Source organism: Tauraco erythrolophus, chromosome 30, assembly GCF_009769465.1.
Source record: "Tauraco erythrolophus isolate bTauEry1 chromosome 30, bTauEry1.pri, whole genome shotgun sequence".
NCBI lineage: Eukaryota > Metazoa > Chordata > Aves > Musophagiformes > Musophagidae > Tauraco > Tauraco erythrolophus.
In genome coordinates, this window is record NC_141494.1 from 1,713,725 (window position 1) to 1,732,435 (window position 18,711).

Sequence of the window (18,711 nt, forward strand, 5' to 3'; positions counted from 1 at the left end):
TTTGGCGGCGGGAGCAGCCGCGCGGGGCCGGGGCCGGCGCCTGCCGGGGGGATGCGCGTTCCTCCCCGGTTCGTGGCGCCGAACCGGGGCTCTGGCCGGCACCGGGCGGGCGCTGCTGCTGCCCGGGGCTCGTTCGACGCGGCTGCGAGCGCTTCCTCCTGGCTCCGCGGGGACGGGGCGGGGAGTGCAGCCGGCCTTCCTCCCGGGGAGGGGAGGAGGAGGAGGAGGAGGCTGGGAAACCCGCGGCGCTGGCCGCGCTCATTGGAGGCTCCCGGCCGGGCGCGCTCCCATTTGCCGGCGCCGCGCACCGGGCTGCGCTCCCGGAGCTCCCGCCCTCCCTGGCCCCGGCAGGAAGCTTTTCCGCTCCCCGGCCCCGAAGTTGGATCGTCGGGAGCGGAGCGTGGGAAGGAGCCGCCGGGCAGCGGTACGGTCGGGAAGAGCGTCCCGGGTTTTGTTCCTCGGCCCGAAACTCCGGGCGGGAAGGGGGGCGGCACGGCCGCTCGTTCCGCCGGGGAGAGGTTGAGGGGTGTCGTTAGTGCTGCGGGGGGCGCGGGGTGCTCGTGGGAGGTTTGGGGGTGGCAGCGTGGGGGTGCGACCCCGACCGTGCAGCTCCTGCGCCCGTGGGGGGTGTCGGCTGGAAGCGGGTTGCGCGGGGGGGAGGTGGGAAGGAGCCGTGCCCAGGCAGGTGCATCGCCCGGGGCCGCTGCCCGGTGTCCCCCGGCCTGTCCGGGTGCGGGACCCCGCCGGGGGGTCCCCGCGTGAAAGGACTCGGCTGGGGCTCACGCCTCCCCTCCTCTCCCTGAACGTGCCAGCCGCTCCTGGATGGGCGATGGCCGATGCCTGGCAGTGCCCCTGGGACGGCCGTCCCGGGGAGAGCAAGCTGCAAATCCCTGGGCGGAAGGGAGGGCGTCCCTTGTCCCCGTTCTGTTGCTCCCTGGAGTCTGGGGTTTGGGTCTTGGGGCTTTGCACTTGTCCATCGTGTTGAGAAACGGGGCAGACGCCAGTTCTCTGCGTGCCCAGCCGAGGGGACATGACGACGCTAACGCACCGAGGCCGGCGTGCCGAGGCGGGAAGGAACCTGGACAAGAAGCCCGACAGCGAGGAAGATGCGGCTGCAGACAGAGACCTGAATGACGATGATGCTGACGACTCCAAGGATATCCGCCTCACGCTCATGGAGGAGGTGCTGCTCCTGGGGCTGAAGGACAAGGAGGTAAGGCAGGTGCTTTTGGCCGCCGCGCGGCAGCGCTGCCGTGGCGAGCCTGGCGGTGAGGTTCTCAGCGAGCGGCAGATGGGATTGTCCGAGTCCCTCTGAATCCCCTTCCGCAAAGCCAACCTGCTGGGCACAAACCGCCTTTGTCTGTAGCTTAAACCCAGCGGCGCAGGTCGCTTCCGAGTGCTGTCCCGCCGGCTCTGCCGCAGGGACCGTAAGAAGCGGCCGGAGGGGACGGTGCCGTACGGTATTGTGCGACTGCCGTTTGCAGAGCAAAGGTGGGTTTGTACTTTGCCGAGGTCAAAGCTGTGGGGTAAAAGGAGCCTCAGCTGGTGCACCAGATGGTGAATGTCCTCTTCCCTGCCCCGAGTGCGCTCGCCTATCCGGAACCATCGGCTGGCACACAGGGGCGCTCTGAGCGCTGTTCCCGCTTGGTTAAAAATTGATGTGAAAAACGGCAGGGGCAGGTTTTGAGAGAAGGCGGCTGGACTGAGAGTTGCAAGTGGGTGCAGGACGGGTGTGAGCGCAGCAACGGCAGAGGTGGCAGGAGCCACGTCTGTTTTCTGGGTGGCAGTTTCCTTAGCCGGGCTGGAATGGTGGCGTGCAGCTCCAGGCTTGAGGGGAGCGGGGCTGGGTGGGAATCCCTTTGCTGGGCGCTCCGTGTGTTCCGCTTTGGTGGTGTTCACGGAATCACAGAGTGGTTGGGGCTGGAAGGGACCTCAAAGATCATCCAGTTCCAGCCCCCCTGCCACGGGCAGGGACACCCTCCACTTTCCTTGGCAGCCGTGGACAAACTTCGGAGCTGGTTGTTTCTGGGGGTTATTCCCTGCTGGAAGGGGACCCCAGTCAAACTGAGTTGGTTTGTGCTTATCAGTCGGTGGGAACTTGTTTCCCAACTCTGCCTAGAACGAGCGGTGGGGAAGGGAGAAGACGCCCCGTGCCGAGTTCACCGAGCTGCTCGGCTCTTATCTGCCACGTCGGCACGCCTTGTCCCCTTCGGTGCACACATCGGCTTGATCTCTTTGGGCGAAGCTGATGCTGCTATTCCTGTCAAGCAGATGGGGAAATCAAGACCAGGGGAAGGTAACCAGTTGCCCGAGGTGCTTCTGGGGATGATAATGGCAGAAGAAAGCCTTAAACACAGGTTTTTCGGCTCCAGGAGCACCTTTCCTATCAGCCTGCCTCCCACCCTGAGGAAAGGAGACCCAGTCAAAGCTGTGGTAGATGAGACACCTCTTCATCTCTTTCTCTGGCTTGGAATCAGCTCCCCGTGAGGTGCCTGAACTTTTTTTTCCGTAGGGCTCTGCTGCTGCTGAGTTGGTTGGTGGAGCCTCGCTGTCACATAGACCTGCTCGGGACACGGCTTCTCCGTGGACCACGCTCGCAGATCCGGGAGCGGAGAGCTGCGGGTGGCGTGAGCGACAGAGGCTTGTAGCCGTCCTGTTTAAGGAACCCAGATAAGATCTAGAACTTGCCGAGCTGAACAGGAAGTAAGGGGAGAGCGGGGCTATAAAGAGAACATCATGCAAATAATTTTGGAGCAAATATTTAAGGGCAGCCTAGGAGTATGGCATGGTCTGCTTTCTTCCTGGGCTATGTTTAGTGTTCTTGGCTTGGTTAGTATGTTTCTGGGAATGGTCCTTCAGCCACCAGGAAGTTAGGAGAGCACAATAGATAAGGAAAAAAAGCTTGTCACACTTTTTTTTTTCTTTTTTCCATTCTGTCTTTCCGCATTCCTCCATCTCAGAAGGAAGACCAGAGGCAGCAGTAGCCCCAGACATTGGGTTTTCCCAGCTCTGTTCACTCATGGTTTGATGATTGGGGGAAAAAAAAGACAATTTTAGCCAAATCCAATGAGCCTGCAGTGTAATTTGTTATTTTAAGCACCAGTCTGTCCATCTGGGAGAAGCCAGCTGCCCACCAGCCTGGCATTTGTGACCAGTCTGATTCCAGAAGCTGAAATTAACCCAGGAGCTTTTGACTGGTTTGGTTTCAGACCCCGTCACGTTTCCTGGGGGTAACGTGCGTTCAGCCCCGTGAACTGAAACTTTCAGTCACCTCCACACGCTGTTCTGCAGAACTTGTTCCTAAAGGGCGCGTGCAAAAACCTGCGTCCCCTGCGAATGGGAGTCAGCAGGGCAGGGATGAAAGGTTGCTTTGTCTTTCCTCACGAGGAAGTGAAGAAAGCAAATAAAGATTTTCATTTCTTTTATGGTTCTCTGTGCTACGCCAGCTGAGTAACCCAGTTTCCAGATGCGCCGTGTAAACAGACACGCTGGGGACAGGAGGTGACCCGTACGGGCTGGAGGAGGGCTGCGTGTTCTCTGCTTTTTCCCTTAAAAAAGGAGCTGCTTTGCCTGCAGCCTCTTGGTAGCTTTAGACCTGCCCTTTCTCTCCTCCCCACCGCTCCCTCCAGGGAAAAAAAGCAACGAAAAGGCAGTTACGGATGGGCCAGAGCGTTCCTGGTGTGTTGGCATCCCTGTGCAGATAAGCGCCTTCTGACGTTGCGCCCGCTGGACTCACCCCTCCTTGGGCTCATCTCCAGCACCAGAGCCCCATTCGTTCCCAGCCCAGCTGAGCCGCTCCCTGCAGCACTGGGAGCCAAGTCATCGGGTCGGAACAACTGGGCTTTGTTCTCATGGAGGGATAAAAGACGAGCGGAAGAAGGGAACCCAGAGGTTGCCTGGGCTGTCCCGGTGCTTCAAACCAGGGGCAGCTTTCTCCTGAGAATCATAGAATCAAATCATGGAATGCTTTGGGTTGGAAGGGACCTCAAAGATCATCCAGTTCCAACCCCCCTGCCATGGGCAGGGACACCCTCCACTACACCAGGTTGCCCAAAGCCTCATCCAACCTGGCCTTGAACACTGCCAGGGATGGGGCAGCCACAGCTTCTCTGGGCAACCTGTGCCAGTGCCTCACCACCCTCAGAGGGAAAAATTTCTTCCTTCTATCCAATCGAAATCTCCCCTCTTTCAGTTTAAATCCATTGCCCCGTGTCCTGTCACTACACGCCCTTGTCAAAAGCCCCTCTCCAGCTTTCCTGTAGGCCCCCTTTAGGTACTGGAAGGCTGCAATAAGATCACCCCAGAGCCTTCTCTTCTCCAAGCTGAACATCAGTTGATTATCAGAGAAGCAGCAGTTGAATGTCCTTCAACCTCATGGGACCAAGACTTCCCTTCACCGCCGCCTTGGTGAACCATTCCCGGGCTTTCTTGTCTGGACTGTTATTTCTTCCTGGTGTCAGTGCCAATCTCTCTGGCTACAGTTTTAGCCCAGGACTGTCCCATGCACAGTGGCCATTCCCTTCCTTTTTGCTGCTGCCTTTTATGCGTTCGACCCCCCCTCATCCTCTTCTCCCTCTGTCTTCTCTTCCCTGGACTGAAAACCCCGATTCCGTTGCTGGTTCCTTGTGGGTGGTATTTTCCAGACCTCTGCGCCTTGGTGTTGCTTTGCCAAACACCTTAATGATTTTTGGAGCTTCCGCTTCTCGGGATGAGGACCCTGTCCCGTGGCGGGCTCGGAGAATAGAGCTTGGGGCCGGGTGTGGAACGTGCTGAGTCCGAGCAGAGCTGGGCAGCAGCAGCCCCTGCGCTGGCGGGACCCCAAGTGCTGCACCCTGCCCCAAGGCGCCAGCTCCAGGGGCACAGATGGGATGGATTTTCCTCTCCTTCATCCCCAACTAGAAATTTTCTCTTCCCTTGCAGGAGTCTGTGGGCGGATTTGAGCTGGGGGGTGTGTGAGCACAAGCTCTTGCGCCTGGTGGTGGGAGCTGGCGTGTGCCTCAGCCGGTGCCCCATGGCTCATGCCATGGGGAGCAGGGAAACTCTTCTTCACGGGCCTGACAAGCGATTTCCTCGTACAGCTGATTACTCTCAGGGTATGCCTGGAGCTGGTGGCAGCTTTCTTCCAGGAGAAGAGCGGATTTCTCCTCCGATTCCCCCCACGCACGTCTGCAGTGGGTGCTGAGGCCGGGCAGAGCAGCGCTTGCGTCGCTGGTTGCAGCGCCGCAGCAGCAGCGATGTCCCACGGCCGCGGCTCGGCAGCGGAAAGGGTCTCCGCTTCTCTCGGTCTTGCTTGGAATGTTTACCGGTATCGGATTTTTTTGGTGCCCGGCCAGCCTGGGGCACGTCGGCGGGCCGTGGGTGCAGCGGGAAGGACACAGCCTGAATTGCTCAGTGGTTACGGGGAGAGTTTGGGCATGGAGGGGGTTGGTTGGGGGTGCCGGTCACTTGGGAGTGGGAAACTGCGGGCTGGGAGGCAGAGCTGTCAGCGGGAACTGGGAAAGGTGCCGGAGAGGGCTGGGAGAGGTGAGGGGCTCGGCAGGGCTCCCCTTCCCCGTTCGTCCATCCTCTCTCCCCCAGGGCTACACCTCCTTCTGGAATGACTGCATCTCCGCGGGGCTGCGCGGCGGCATCCTCATCGAGCTGGCTCTGCGCGGCCGGATCCGCCTGGAGCCGCTCTCGCTCAGGAAGAGGAGGCTGCTGGAGAGGAAGGTGAAGGTGCCACAGGAGCTGGGCTGGGGGCCCGGCGGGCGGCGGGGCTCCGACGTCTGTGCCCGGCCTTATGCCGCGTTTACGCTTTGTCTTTCCAGGTGCTCTTGAAGTCGGACGCGCCGACTGGTGACGTCTTGCTGGATGAGACCCTCCGGCACATCAAGGCCACGGACTCTGCAGAGACGGTGCAGACGTGGATAGAGCTGCTCACGGGTAGGGCCCTTCCCGCTGCCCGTCCCGTCATCGCGGCGCAGCCATCCCCTCGCTCCGCCGGGGCCGGGCAGGATACTGACAGCGGGACAGGGGCAGGCTGAACGTGGGGGCAGGGAATGGTTTTCCATGTCTTTTTTTTGTTGAGAACTCAGTGGAATACTTGGACCTCGCTCCCCGTTGCCGCGTTTTTTCATGCTGAGTCTGCACCGAGTCCGGGCTCCGCGGCCCGGGGCAGAAGGGGCTTTCGGAAGGGCTGCTGTGCCCTGCGGCTGTGCGGAGCTTTGCCAGCTCGGACTGGTGGGCGAAGCGGGTCAGTGCAGCCGAAGGGGAGGCAGAGCAGCAGCGATGGGTGTCCGTGTGAGCACAGACAGTCCTGGACTGGAGGCGACCTGGGCACTGGGGTTGGGTGGCAAAGCCACCGCTGCCCCGGTGTTGAGCGGAGCCCACTCTTCTGCAGGGGAGACCTGGAACCCCTTCAAGCTGCAGTACCAGCTGAGGAACGTGCGCGAGCGCATCGCCAAGGCGCTGGTGGAGAAGGGCATCCTCACCACAGAGAAGCAGAACTTCCTGCTCTTCGACATGACCACCCACCCCGTCAGCAACGCCACTGAGAAGCAGCGCTTGGTGAAGAAGCTCCAGGAGAGCGTGCTGGAGCGCTGGGTGAACGACCCCCACCGCATGGACCGCAGGACTCTGGCTCTCCTGGTGCTGGCCCACTCCTCAGACGTGTTGGAGAACGTTTTTGCCAGCCTCGCGGATGACAAGTACGATGTGGCCATGAACAGGACCAAGGACCTCCTCGATATGGACCCGGAGGTGGAAGCTGCCAAAGCCAAGGGCACAGAGATGATTTGGGCTGTCCTGGCAGCCTTCAATAAGTCCTAAAAAGCCCCCGAGCCCCCCAGAGCAGGTGGGGGAGCCTCACCCCCTTGGCACGGGGCTGGGGTACTTGGGCATAGCATTCCTGCAGCAGCGGGTAGGCTCAGCTCGGGGGCACCAGGCAAGGGTGGGGGGTGAGAGCCCACCGGTGTGGGCAGGTCACACGCTTCTCCGGAGGCCACTGCCTCTGGGGAGAGGTGGCAGTGGCTCTTCGCTCCCCTCCCAGTGCCCCTTGCCCGTGGGTTTCCTTCTCGGACCAGCACCAAGCTGGGAGGTGGCGGAGCCCTGCTGTGCCTCCGAGCTGCTCAGATGGGCCAAACCCTGGCCGAAACGGGGCTGCGGAGCAGCCTGCACGCCCCGTGTGCTCCTGGCGTGCCACCTTGTCCAGTTGCCTCCATGACTCCCTGTTCCACACACAGGTCTTGCCTTGGAGCTGCCCGGGCAGTGCGGGTTCCCCTACGCCCACGTCCTCCCGGCGCAGGGTCCGGGCAGGGGAGTGGGCAGGAGCTGGTTCTGAGGGGTCCGGCAGCTGGGGCAGCCCGGGCATCCCAGCGCCCTTGGCACGCCTCGCCAGCGAGGAGCAGCTCCGCAAAGGCTGTGGAGCCCTGTCCGGGGCTGGGCCCCCCCGGGCCGTGCCCTCATCACACCCCCACTCTTCCCAGTAAGAGGAAAAGTTAAACTGTGATTTATTTTCTATTTTTATTCCCCCTCCTCTGATCTCCTGTGGTTCTTTTAAACCTATTTCCCTGCAGCTGAGGGAGTCCTGGGCATTGAGATCCGTGTCCGGAGCTGCGGCGGGTCGGGCTGCCCTTTGCGGTTTGGGTTCAGAGGGGCGCGGGCAGCACGCTGGCGTGGCACAGGGGGGTCCCCGGGGTGCCCGGAGGTGCCAGTGGCACTTGTCTCGGGAACTTGCAGGGTGGGCTCAGCGCTGCTCCATGCCCGCCCCCAGCGCTGCGTGCGGGCAGCGGGGCCGCGCGCCGGGCCGTGTCCCCCGCCCTGCCCGGCCCGGGCCCGGGGCACCTCGGGCCGCAGGTGGCACCAGCCGGGCGGCATCGCCCCGACATCCGTTCGCCGCCCCACGGGCCGGTCCCCGCCGCCCGAGCGCTGCCCCGGCCCCTTCGCAGGGGGGTGGGCGCTGCCGGCGGGTCCCCGAACTCCGGCGGTGGCGGTGGGGGTGGCCCCGCCTCGCACCGGCGCCTCCCCCTCGCCGGGGGCCGGTGCTGCCGTGCGGTGCGCTGCCGGCGGGGCGGCGCGTCCCGGCGCGTCCCGCCCCGGGGTCCCCGCTGCCTGCGGGGGGCAGCCGGGGAGCGGGCCCGGCGCCGCGCCAACCCCCCGCCGTGCGGCTGCCCGGCCCCCCGCGGCCCCGCCCCGCCCCCCTGGGGCTGTCTCACTTCCCATTGGCCAGTGGCCGCTCCCGCCGGGACGGCCCCGCCCCTCTCCCCGCCCCCCGCGGGCGCTGGTTGGTCAGATATGATGTCACCGCAGCCGCCTCCATATGCCCATTGGGCAGCGCGCCTGTCCGTCAGGCAGCTCAGGCGTTAGGGGGCGGCGGCGGCCATTTTGGAGCAGAGCGCGGGGCCGGAGGGAGCAGAGGGCTCGCGGGGCGCGGAGGTGCCCTCCCCCCGTCATCCCCGCTCCCGCCATGGCAGCCCCGCTCGGTACCGGCGTCCGCACGGAGGAGACCGGGCAGGAGAAACAGGTGGGGACGGCCGGGGCGGGCTGCGGCCGGCTCCCATTGGCTCGGCCCCGTGCGCGGATTGGCTCTTTGTCTTGTCCTTCCGATGAGTGCTCGTCTCTCATTGGCTGTGGTTCTGGTGGGGGGCTGGACTTCCGGCAGGGCTGGAGGGATGGCTCAGTGTCGATGGCGGCGTTAGGCTGTGCGGGGGCGGCGGGGGACCCCGGGGGTGCTGCCCGCTGCCGCGGCGCCGGGCCCGGCTGCGGTTCGGGTTTCGACCCTCCCGGGGCCGGGGCGCTGCGGCCCCCCCCGGTTCTCCCCGCGGGGGCCGAGCCCCGCTGCGGCTGGCGGCCGCCCCGCTGGGGCAGAGCGAGTGGCGGGCAGCGGGGTGGCCGGTGGGTCCCCGGGCGCACGGCCGAGCCCCCGCGGGGCGGTCCCGCCGCTCGCGGTGTGCGGGCAGAGCCGCCGCCGTCCCCGCTGCCGGCGTGGCCCCCGCGGGGTGTCGCAGCTCCTTCCCCTTTCCCGGCGTTGGTTGAGCTCCGGGGCTGGGCGCGGGAAGGAGGCGCAGCTGCACCCGGAGGAGGCGGCGGGCGCTCCCCGGGGCGGGGGCACACGGGGGTCAGGCGTTGAGAACACGGGCGCCGCAGGAGCGGTGCCCACGAGGTGGGCGAGGAGCGGGGTGCGGTGGCACCCGGGCGGTGCGGGAGAGGCGGGGTGACGGGAGCCGCCGGTGCTTGCGGCGGGCAGGGGGAGGGAGTTTGGAGCCGAAGAGCTGAGGAGAGCGGGCTGAGATGGTGGGAGGGCCACGGCGGGCAAAGCTGTGGCTCCTGCTGCCAAAACCTGCCTCAGGCTGCGCGGTGTCGGGGCTTGCGGGGCGCCCGGCGCTGCGGCACGGCCAAGTGGCACGCACTGGCACGGCTCCTGGTCATGGAGACGGCGCAGGAGAGCCGGGCTCCTCCGGGTGGAGCGTGGGCGAAGCCTGGCGGGGCGCAGAAGCTGAAGATCGTGACGAGACTCTCGGCACCTTCCCCCGCCGTCCATCTCTGGGCACCCCCGTGGGTGGGGGCGTGAGGGGCAGCCTGCGCGGCTGGGGCTGCGAGCGGGATGCGCCGAGCCTGCGCATCCCCTGCTGCTCATGGCTCCAGTTGTCCCAGTTGGGACTGTGGGGAGCTGTCATTAATGCAGGCTCGCTCCGTCTCTCCAAGACACAGCTGCAGAGCATTTCGTGCCAGCCCCGGCAGGTGCGGGCGCTGCCACGGTGGGGAGCCGGCCCCTGGGCTGGGGGTGCCACAAACAGCTGCTCCCCTGGCTCAGCACCAGTGGAAGATCACGCTGGAAATCTCTTGCAGTGCCAGCAGTGCTTTCCAGCTGGGGGGTCGCAGGCTCCAGTTCTGCGTTTGGCTGCCTGGGAAGGGAAGTCCTGGCCACCGAACGCCAGGAGCGTGTCCCCTCAGTATCACCAGTACCTCGCCCCTGGGGAGCCCGGGACTGCCATCCTGCCCACCTCCACCCCGCGTGACTGCCGGCTGTACCCTGCCAGCTTGCCACCCTGTACGATGCCGAGGGCTTTCCTGCTCCACGGAAGGGGTGGAGGCTCATGGTGGCAGTGTTCCGCTATGCTTACTGCGTGGGGCGGGCAGCCTCTGCGGGGCTGGAGCCGGTCAGGGGCTCCGCACCGGAGGAGATGCACAGACACCTGTTGGCAAAGCTGCCACTGACACGTCTGCCAGCGTTGTCCCTGCTGGCAAGAGTGACAGCCAGGGCCTGGCACCTCCTGCTACCGTGGCCCCAGGAGTCCCGGGGTTCCAGCAGGCTGAGCGGCTTCCTGGAACATCCTGAAACTCCTGGGGCTGTGCAACAGGTGCTAAAGCAGTGCTGTGCTGCTGGGTGTCATTCCCAATACGTTGGTTTTTGGAGCAGAAGAGTTTCTCCCATCTCAGCTGTACTGCGGCACGGTTGAACCCTCCCAGTGCGCTGCCGCAGCCCGTCATACTGGGCAGCTCTGGGCTGACGTTTGTTGCTGCTGGTCTGACCTGCCGCTGGGCAGGGGAAGGTTCTTGTCCAGCAGCGACTTGTGGTGATGTTCAAGCCCAGTTTGCGAAGCCAGACGTCACCTGCAGGGGCTCCCATCTGGAAGGAGGCAGGGAGAGGGTCTTCACCTGTTTCCACAGGTACTGGAGGTGAAAGCCTTTCTGTCTGGGAGGGTGTTTGTATATTCTCTGAGCACGGCAGGTTTTCCCAGGGACCACACCTTGCTGGGCACACCGGGGTTCGGGCGCGCTGCTGAGGATTGTGTTACAGCCTTGCAGGGGTGTGTTTTTCTGAAGGGCTTTCCGCCCCCCACACTGTGTTTCAGGACACACAGGAGAAGGAAAGTGTCACCCCTGAGAGAGCAGAAGAAGTGAAACTGAAGGCCAAATACCCCAGCCTGGGCCAGAAGCCCGGAGGCTCCGACTTCCTCATGAAGAGACTGCAGAAAGGGGTATGTGTTTCTCTGCTGTGGCTCGTCCATGGCCTCTCCTCCCTCAATGGCAGAGGCAGCCAAGCTCCAGCCAGCCAGAGGAGTCACAACAAGATTCCCCAGGGGCCAAAGAGTCCGTTGAACCCGTGGGCCAAGTTCCTTTCAGTGCCTGTGCTGGATATGCCACCCAGCGGGCACACAGCTGAAGCAGTGAGGGCTGCTGTGGTCAAGCAGGAAGGGCTTGTGCCTGCTCAGAACCCAAAAGGTGCCACCTCTTGGGTGGTTTTGCTCTGTGCATCTGCCCTGGTGGTGGATCCCACCCTGTCCTCCACCCCCTGGTCTGAAACCTGGGGTCCAAAGGCAAAAAAAGTGCAGAAATCCCCTCCTGGCTGCTGTGCTCCCTGGGGTTCAGTGGGCCCCTGAGATGCCATGGGCCCGAGTTTTTCCCTCTGGCCTGCACCTTGCTGGGTTCTGGGCTGGCACAAAGGGCACTGCGCACACCGGTGAGTCAGGTGGCGGCATCTCCACTGCTGGTACCGGTGCCAGAAGCCAAACCTCTGACTGTGCTCACTGGAAAGATAATTCAGCCAAGCCATCTGCAGCTCGCCTGGGTTGTCCCTGCTGGCTCTCTGTGCGGAGGCTGCTGCAAGAACGCAAATCCCTCCGGAGCTGCTGGCAGACAACGGCTGCGTGCCCTGCCCAGCTCCGGACACGCAGTGTCTCCGTGTCACGCTGCACAGGATTTGGCTCTGCCCTCGGCTTCCCTTTCATAGAATCACAGCATGGTTTGGGTTGGAAGGGACCTTCAAGACCATCCAGTTCCAACCCCCCTGCCATGGGCAGGGACACCCTCCACTACACCAGGTTGCTCCAAGCTTGAACACTTCCAGGGATGGGGCAGCCACAGCTCTGGGCAACCTGGTCCAGTGCCTCACCACCCTCAGAGGGAAGAATTTCTTCCTTGTATCTAATCTAAATCTCCCCTCTTTCAGTTTAAAGCCATTGGCCGTGTCCAAAGCCCCTCTCCAGCTTTCCTGTAGCCCCTTTAGGCACTGGGAGGTGCTGGAAGGTCTCCCCGGAGCCTTCTCTTCTCCAGGCTGAACAGCCCCAACTCTCCCAGCCCGTTTCCAGAGCAGAGGTGCTCCAGCCCTTGGATCATCTCCGTGGCCTCCTCTGGCCCCGCTCCAGCAGCTCCATGTCCTTCTGATGTTGGGGCCCCCAGAGCTGAAGGCAGCACTGCAGGGGGGTCTCAGGAGAGCAGAGCAGAGGGGCAGAATCCCCTCCCTCAACCTGCTGCCCACGCTGCTTTGGGAGCAGCCCAGGACACGGTTGGCTCTCTGGGCTGCCAGCGCACGGTGCTGGCTCATGTTGAGCTTCTCATCACCCAACAGCCCCAAGTCCTTCTCCTCAGGACTGCTCTCAATCCATTCTCCACCCAGCCTGTCCTTGTGCTTGAAATTGCCCCGACCCACGTGCAGGACCTTGCACTTGACCTTGTTGAACTTCATGAGGTTCTCACAGGCCACCTCTCCAGCCTGTCCAGGTCCCTCTGGATGGCATCCCTTCCCTCCAGCGGTCCACAACACCACACATCTTGGTGTCATCGGCAAACGTGCTGAGGGTGCCCTTGATCCCACTGTCCATGTCACCAACAAAGATGTTAAATAGCACTGGCCCCAGTACTGACCCCTGAGGAACACCACTCGTCACTGGCCTCCACCTGGACACTGAGCCATTGACTGCAACTCTTTCAGTGCGACCATCCAGCCAATTCCTTATCCACCAAGTGGTCCATCCGTCAGATCCATGTCTCTCCAGTTTAGAGACAAGGATGTCGTGTGGGACAGTGTCAAATGCTTTGGATAAATCCAGGTAGATGATGTCAGTTGCTCTTCCCCTATCCATCAATGCTGTAACCTCATCATAGAAGGCCACGAAATTAGTCAGGCAGGATTTGCCCTTAGTGAAGCCATGTTGGCTGTCACCAATCACCTCCTTATTTTCCATGTGCCTTAGCACAGTCACCAGGAGGATCTGCTCCATGATCTTGCCAGGCACAGAGGTGAGACTGACTGGCCTGTAGTTCCCTGGGTCTTCTTTTTTTCCCTTTTTAAAGATGGGGGCTATGTTTCTCCTTTTCCAGTCATTGGGAACTTCACCAGATTGCCATGACTCGTGAAATATGATGGATAGTGGCTTAGCAACTTCATTTGCCATTTCTCTCAGGACCCGCGGATGCACCTCATCAGGTCCCATGGACTTGTCCACCTTCAGGTTCTTTAGATGGTCTCAAACCTGATCTTCTCCTACAGTGGGCAGTTCTTCATTCTCCTTGTCCCTGCCTTTGCCTTCTGGGACCGGGCTGTGCAGCTGCAGCTCTTGCCAGTGAAGACTGAGGCAAAGAAGTCCTTGAGAACCTCAGCCTTCTCCATATGCCTGGTAGCCAGGTCCCCTGGTTCCTTCTGGAGAGGGCCTACATTTTCCCTAGATCCCTTTTTATCACTGACATATCTATAGAAGTTTTTCTTGTTGCCCTTGATGTCCCTGTCCAGATTTAACTCTTTCAGGGCTTTAGCTTTCCTAACCTGATCTCTGGTTGCTCGGACAATCGCTCCGTATTCTTCCCAGGCTGCCTGTCCTTGTTTCCACCCTCTATAGGCCTCCTTTTTGTGCCTGAGTTGGTCCAGGAGCTCCTTGTTCATCCATGCAGGCCTCCTGGTGTTCCTACCTGACTTTCTCTTCATTGGGATGCACCGCTCCTGAGCTTGGAGAAGATGATCCTTAAATATTAACAAGATTTCTTGTGCTCCTCTTCCCTCCAGGGCTTCATCCCATTGTACTCTACCAAGAGATTCTTGAAGAGGCCAAAGTGTGCTCTCCTGAAGACCAGGGCAGTGAGCTTGCTGTGCTCTCTCCTCGCTACCCTTAGAATCTTGAACTCCACCATTTCATGGTCACTGCAGCCAAGGCTGTCCTTGAGCGTCACGTTCCCCACCAGCCCTTCTTTGTTGGTGAGAACAAGGTCCAGCAAAGCACCTCTCCTCATTGGTTCCTCTATCTCTTGGAGAAGGAAGTTACCATCCATGCATTCCAGGAACCTCCTGGATTGCCTATGCCCTGCCGTGTTGTCCCTCCAACAGATATTGGGGTGGTTGAAGTCCCCCATGAGGACCAGGGCTTGTGAACGTGAGGCAGCTCCTATCTGTCTGTAGAGGGCCTCATCCACTCCGTCCTCCTGGTCAGGTGGTCTGTAGCAGACCCCCACTACTTCGTCCCCTGTCCCTGTCCTCCCTTTAATCCTGACCCATAAGATCTCAGTTGGCACCTCATCCGTCCACAGGTGCAGCTCCATGCACTCCAGCTGGTCTTTGACATGGAGGGCAACCCCTCCTCCTCTTCTACCCTGCCTGTCCTTCCTAAAGAGCCTGTACCCTTCCATTCTGACACTCCAGTCAAAGGATTCATCCCAGCACATCTCCGTGATGCCAATAATATTCCTGCAGGCACACACACACCTCTGACTCCTCTTGCTTGTTCCCCGTGCTGCGTGCCTTAGCATAGAGGCATTTAAGTTGGGCCCCAGTGTTCGCTCTCGCTGTTGTTGTGAGCACTGGGACTGCTGGTTTCGGTGACAGCTCCTAAAGCCCAGGAAGGAGGGTTGGTTAACTGGTGCTGAAGTGGGGAAGGGTGTTTTGTCTGGACTGGGCTTTCAGGGGCCTGGTTGTGCATCAGGGCAGAGCTGGGCTCCTCAGGGCTCCTGGTGTCCAGCAGACCCTGGCTGTGGGCACCAGTGCAAGCTCTGCTTTAGTGCTCAGCCGTTCCTGCGCTGCGGGGGTGAGGCAGCACCGTGAAGGAGCACGGAGTCCCGCGGTGGAGCGTGTGATACGGGAGCAAAACGCCCTTGGAACCCGGGTCAGTGGTGCCCTGCAGCAGGGAGGGCTCCTCCGGCTGCGCCTTCGTGGGCATTTCCCTGTGTCGTTTTGGCTGTTGGTAGCCTGGGTAGTCTGGTGCCAGCCTTGGCACAGGCCGGGCTGTGCTCCATGTCTCTCACCACGCCAGAAGGAGCTGTGCCAGCAAACCCCCCTGGCTTTGCCGCTGCGGCTGAGCCTCTGCCTGGAGGTGCCCGCTGACGTGGCTGCGCTGCGTTCGGCTGTCTGAGAGTGTCTGGGCCAGGGTTGAATCCCGGGTGCCGAGCGTGGCGCGAGGGCGGAGCAGGACAAAGCTGCTCGTTACCCAGCAAGCGTCACGCCAGGGTGCAAACACCCAGAGGGGGCAAAGGGACAAGATGTGCCCTGGTGCCCTGCGTCAGGCGCTGCCGCCGGGGAACTCTTGGAGCTGGGGCGGGTCCGAGTGGCGCCGGGGTCTGCGGGGGGTGCCGAAGGCCTGTTAGATCCGGCTGGGCTCCCTTGCTTGGGTTGGCCTCTTGCATGGTGGTTTTTGGGGCCTGGTTCTGAGCAAGCCCAGCAGCTCCTTGCAGGATCACGTTTGCAGCCAGGTGTCCGTGCCTGCTGTGTCCCCTTTGCTCCTGCAAATCACAGTAACCCAAACTCCTCTCCCTCTTCCAGCAAAAGTACTTCGATTCTGGTGACTACAACATGGCCAAGGCGAAGATGAAGAACAAGCAGTTGCCAAGTGCAGGGCCAGACAAGAACCTGGTGACAGGAGACCACATCCCCACACCGCAGGACCTCCCGCAGAGAAAGTCCTCGCTTGTAACCAGCAAACTGGCAGGGTAGCCTGTGCTCACGGGCTGGCTTCTTTTCCTTGTTTTCTTTTTTCTTTTGGCTAAATGGATTGAACTTCACTGTACCATAGGGACGGGAGCACCAGAATCCACATAGTTGTTTGAGTTTTTCCAGAGAACACACACCAAAGCCGAGAAGGTGTCAGAGCCCGGGACGCACAGGCGGGTTGGACCGGGCCGTGCCTCCTAGCGAGTCGGTTTGCTGCCGTAATTTTCCTGCTGTTTGAAACCATCCTTGCTGGCAGAGCCACTGCAGCGCTGCCTCCTCGCTGGGAGAGCCGAGCGGCCCCGGGAGAAGCAAGGAAGTGCTCGGAGGAGTCACGTGCTGTCTGCTTGGTGCTGGGTAGGAGGGCAGAGCTCAGAGCCGTGGCGTGTGGACGCTTCCAGGCGTTGGGTGTCCGCAGAGGAGGAACCTGCGGGGCAAAAGGTGTAGCACATGATCTGGAAGTGTAGATAGGTGTGTGTCGAGCTTGTCAGTGAAGAAATTAGCTGATACACAAAAAATTACGTGGCGGGGTTGCTGGGCTGAGCTGCCTGGGGTCTGTGCCCTGCTCGCAGGAGGGGCTGGGCGGTGTTAGAAATGGTCCTCATGGCGTGGAGCTGCAGCGAGGTGCTCGCCGTCGGCGGTAGAGCCCCACCACAGCTGCATCCGAGCAGGGCTGCGACCGAGGGGCACGGCGCGAGGCGCTCGGCTGCCCTGGAGGGTGTCGGGGTGGGTTCTCTCTCCCCAGCCAGTTCTGGCCCTGGCAAGGGTGGGAGGTGGCTCCTCTCCCGGCAGGCAGCAGAAGGTGGTGAGCTGAATCCCACCAGCAGGGCACTCGGGGCACAGGGGGTGCAGCCCAGCGGGCAGAGCCCTGTCCATCATGTACAGCCCCTGCCTGATGCCTGGACTTTGGTGCTTGGGCAGCGGCTGCTGAGGCAGATGAGAGCTGTTGGAGCTGATCTCTGGAGAGAGGGAGAACTGGGAATAACCACCCTGGAAGGGGAAAGAAAGCACTGGAGACAGCGAGCATGGAGATTAGGAAGGGAGGAGTGTAGAGATGAACCCGTGTGGACAGTGTCAGGCACCCCAAGCTTGGATTTCTTTCTTTTTTTCTCCCTTTTTTTTTCTTCTTGCCTTTTCTTTGTTCCAGGCTGGAAAAAAACAAACCGAAAAAAGCCCAAAACCAAACCGAAGGTTGGTGTGGTGGCTGCAGCCTGCAGAACGACGTGCCTGCTTGGTGCATGTGCTGTCCATTCCTTGTGCTGTGGAGACGGAGCGGCTGCCCATCCTGTGCCAGGGCAGCGCTCAACCTGCCTGGCTGTGCAGGCATGTGGGCAAAAGGAAGTCAAGTGGATGTCTGGTTTGGTTTTTGGTTTTTTTTGGTTGGGTTTTGGTTTGGTTTTGTTTGGTGGGGAGAGGGTTTTTTTGGGTGGGTTTTTTTGGATTTTTTTTTTCCTTCGGGATTCCCATCAGTTCAGGAGAAACCAAGGCAGGAAGGCGACAGGTGATGCTCTGCGTGGGCACAGCTTTCCTTACGTGTGCTCTTGGCTGGCTCACTCGGGCTTTCCCGAGAACCTGTGTCACTCCTCGTGTTTTCCGCTGTTGGCTGGCGCGAGGAACGTGGTGTTACTTCCCGGAAGGGCGTTTGCCAAGGGTGTGCTGAACGCTTGCGTCCGCCCTCCGACGCTTTGGAGCAAGCCAGCCGCAGCCCACGTCAGGGTGCTGTGAGCCCCGTGGCCGAGAGGACAGTTTTTGTGAAGTGGGAGGGAGCACAGCGGCATGGGGGCTGCCCATCGTAACCACGAGTTCGCGCTCCGCTGCCGTTCCGGACCCCGCGTGACCTGGCCGGGGCGGCACTGGCAGTGGCTGTGCCACCCCCTTGGGTGTCCTGCTGTCTGTCCCAGCCATGTTGTAAATAGATCCGAATCATATATATAAAATATATCTAATTTTTTACATGGTTATCTCTCTCTTAGAGTGCTATGCTTGCTCGTTTTGCTTTTTTTGTCTGAAAAAAGAAAGAGGAAATCCAGTGAAGAATGCAGAGGGGCATTCCAGCCGGGGGGCTGCCCCTGTGCTGCGGGACGGCAGAGGGAGGGGACAGCTCTCCAAGCACGTCTTTCCCCGGCTTTCCGGAAATGCCAGGCGTGCTTGCGCAGGAAGGGGAAACGGTTGTGACGCCACCGGATGAGCAAAGGGCAGGAGCAATTCCTTACAAGGGTAACGGCCGTGCAGTGGGGCTGTTTCCATTCTGCCCCCGGAGCCGCGCAGGAAGCGGACGGGTGATGACGCCATCTGTCCCGCTGCCCATCTCTCACAGGAAGCAGTGCCATGGGAGCTGCCCTGACTCTCGGAGGCATTTCCGTTCCCATCCTCTGCGCCTCGTAAACCGTTACAAGGATGAGGCTGGTGGCGGTGGGAGGCTCGATGCCCCCTGGGCTGTTGGGACGAGCCAGCGTGCGGAAACGTTTGGCACCAACCCTCGGGGTGCGTGAGGGACTCGCGTGGCTCGAGTGAGGCCACCGAAGTGCAGAGATGGGGCACAGAGGGAGGACGTGGGCTCACGGAGCCCACGCAGGGCCTCGGTGAGGTGGGGAAGGCAGGTGTGCCCGTGTGCTGTGCCCCAGGGATGGGCACCGGCTGGGAGAGGGCACATGGAGAGACCCTGACAGCCCTCGGGGAAGTTCTCCAAGTCCCTGCCCTTCCTTCCTCCTCCTCCTTTAGGTTCGTCTCAGCCGCTGCTGTGCCACACCTCCTCCACCCCGGATCCGTGCGCAGTGGGACCCTTCTCCGAGAGCCGTGGGGTGCACCTGGGGTTCATCCCCAGCTGCGTGGCATAGGGAGAGTTTTTATCCTCCGGCCGTCAAAACAAACCCTGTCCCCACCTCATGCTGTGGGGCCAGGGCTCCTGCTGCCCTCCCCGGGGGTCAGGGCTGCCCCACAGCGACACGCTCCCGCGCCGCCCCGCCGTGGCTCCCTGTGTCTGTGCTGGCAGCCGTCCTGCAGGCTCTGGCTCCAGGGTTTCCAGCCGTGACATCACACCTTTC

General features: G+C 61.6%; 2 protein-coding genes across 3 annotated transcripts; both read left to right on the top strand.

Moving 5' to 3' along the window:
- Positions 1-378: 378 nt before the first annotated feature.
- On the top strand, positions 379-7,194 carry GOLPH3L (golgi phosphoprotein 3 like). The gene is made up of 5 exons (XM_086628312.1): positions 379-424; positions 1,021-1,213; positions 5,578-5,709; positions 5,808-5,922; positions 6,380-7,194. The coding sequence occupies exons 2-5, from the start codon at positions 1,031-1,033 to the stop codon at positions 6,805-6,807; spliced, it is 858 nt and encodes a 285-aa protein (XP_086484438.1). The 5' UTR covers positions 379-424; positions 1,021-1,030; the 3' UTR covers positions 6,808-7,194.
- Positions 7,195-8,395: 1,201 nt separating this feature from the next.
- ENSA (endosulfine alpha) lies at positions 8,396-17,628 on the top strand. Of its 2 annotated transcripts, XM_086628329.1 has the most exons (4): positions 8,396-8,500; positions 10,833-10,958; positions 11,193-11,243; positions 15,503-17,628. In XM_086628329.1, exons 1-4 carry the CDS (start codon positions 8,444-8,446, stop codon positions 15,671-15,673), a joined length of 405 nt encoding a protein of 134 aa, XP_086484455.1. In that variant the 5' UTR covers positions 8,396-8,443; the 3' UTR covers positions 15,674-17,628. The 2 variants fall into 2 exon arrangements, with proteins under 2 accessions (XP_086484455.1, XP_086484456.1); XM_086628330.1 differs by lacking the exon at positions 11,193-11,243.
- Positions 17,629-18,711: the final 1,083 nt, after the last annotated feature.

Bases quoted from the DNA above. Each gene is read 5' to 3' on its own strand.
- ENSA (XM_086628329.1), top strand. From the start codon at position 8,444: ATGGCAGCCCCGCTCGGTACCGGCGTCCGCACGGAGGAGACCGGGCAG. The intron at 8,501-10,832 runs GTGGGGACGGCC...ACTGTGTTTCAG, and splicing joins AGACCGGGCAGGAGAAACAG to GACACACAGGAGAAGGAAAG. The intron at 10,959-11,192 runs GTATGTGTTTCT...GTGCCTGCTCAG, and splicing joins TGAAGAGACTGCAGAAAGGG to AACCCAAAAGGTGCCACCTC.
- GOLPH3L (XM_086628312.1), top strand. From the start codon at position 1,031: ATGACGACGCTAACGCACCGAGGCCGGCGTGCCGAGGCGGGAAGGAAC. The intron at 1,214-5,577 runs GTAAGGCAGGTG...TCTCTCCCCCAG, and splicing joins TGGGGCTGAAGGACAAGGAG to GGCTACACCTCCTTCTGGAA. The intron at 5,923-6,379 runs GTAGGGCCCTTC...ACTCTTCTGCAG, and splicing joins GTGGATAGAGCTGCTCACGG to GGGAGACCTGGAACCCCTTC.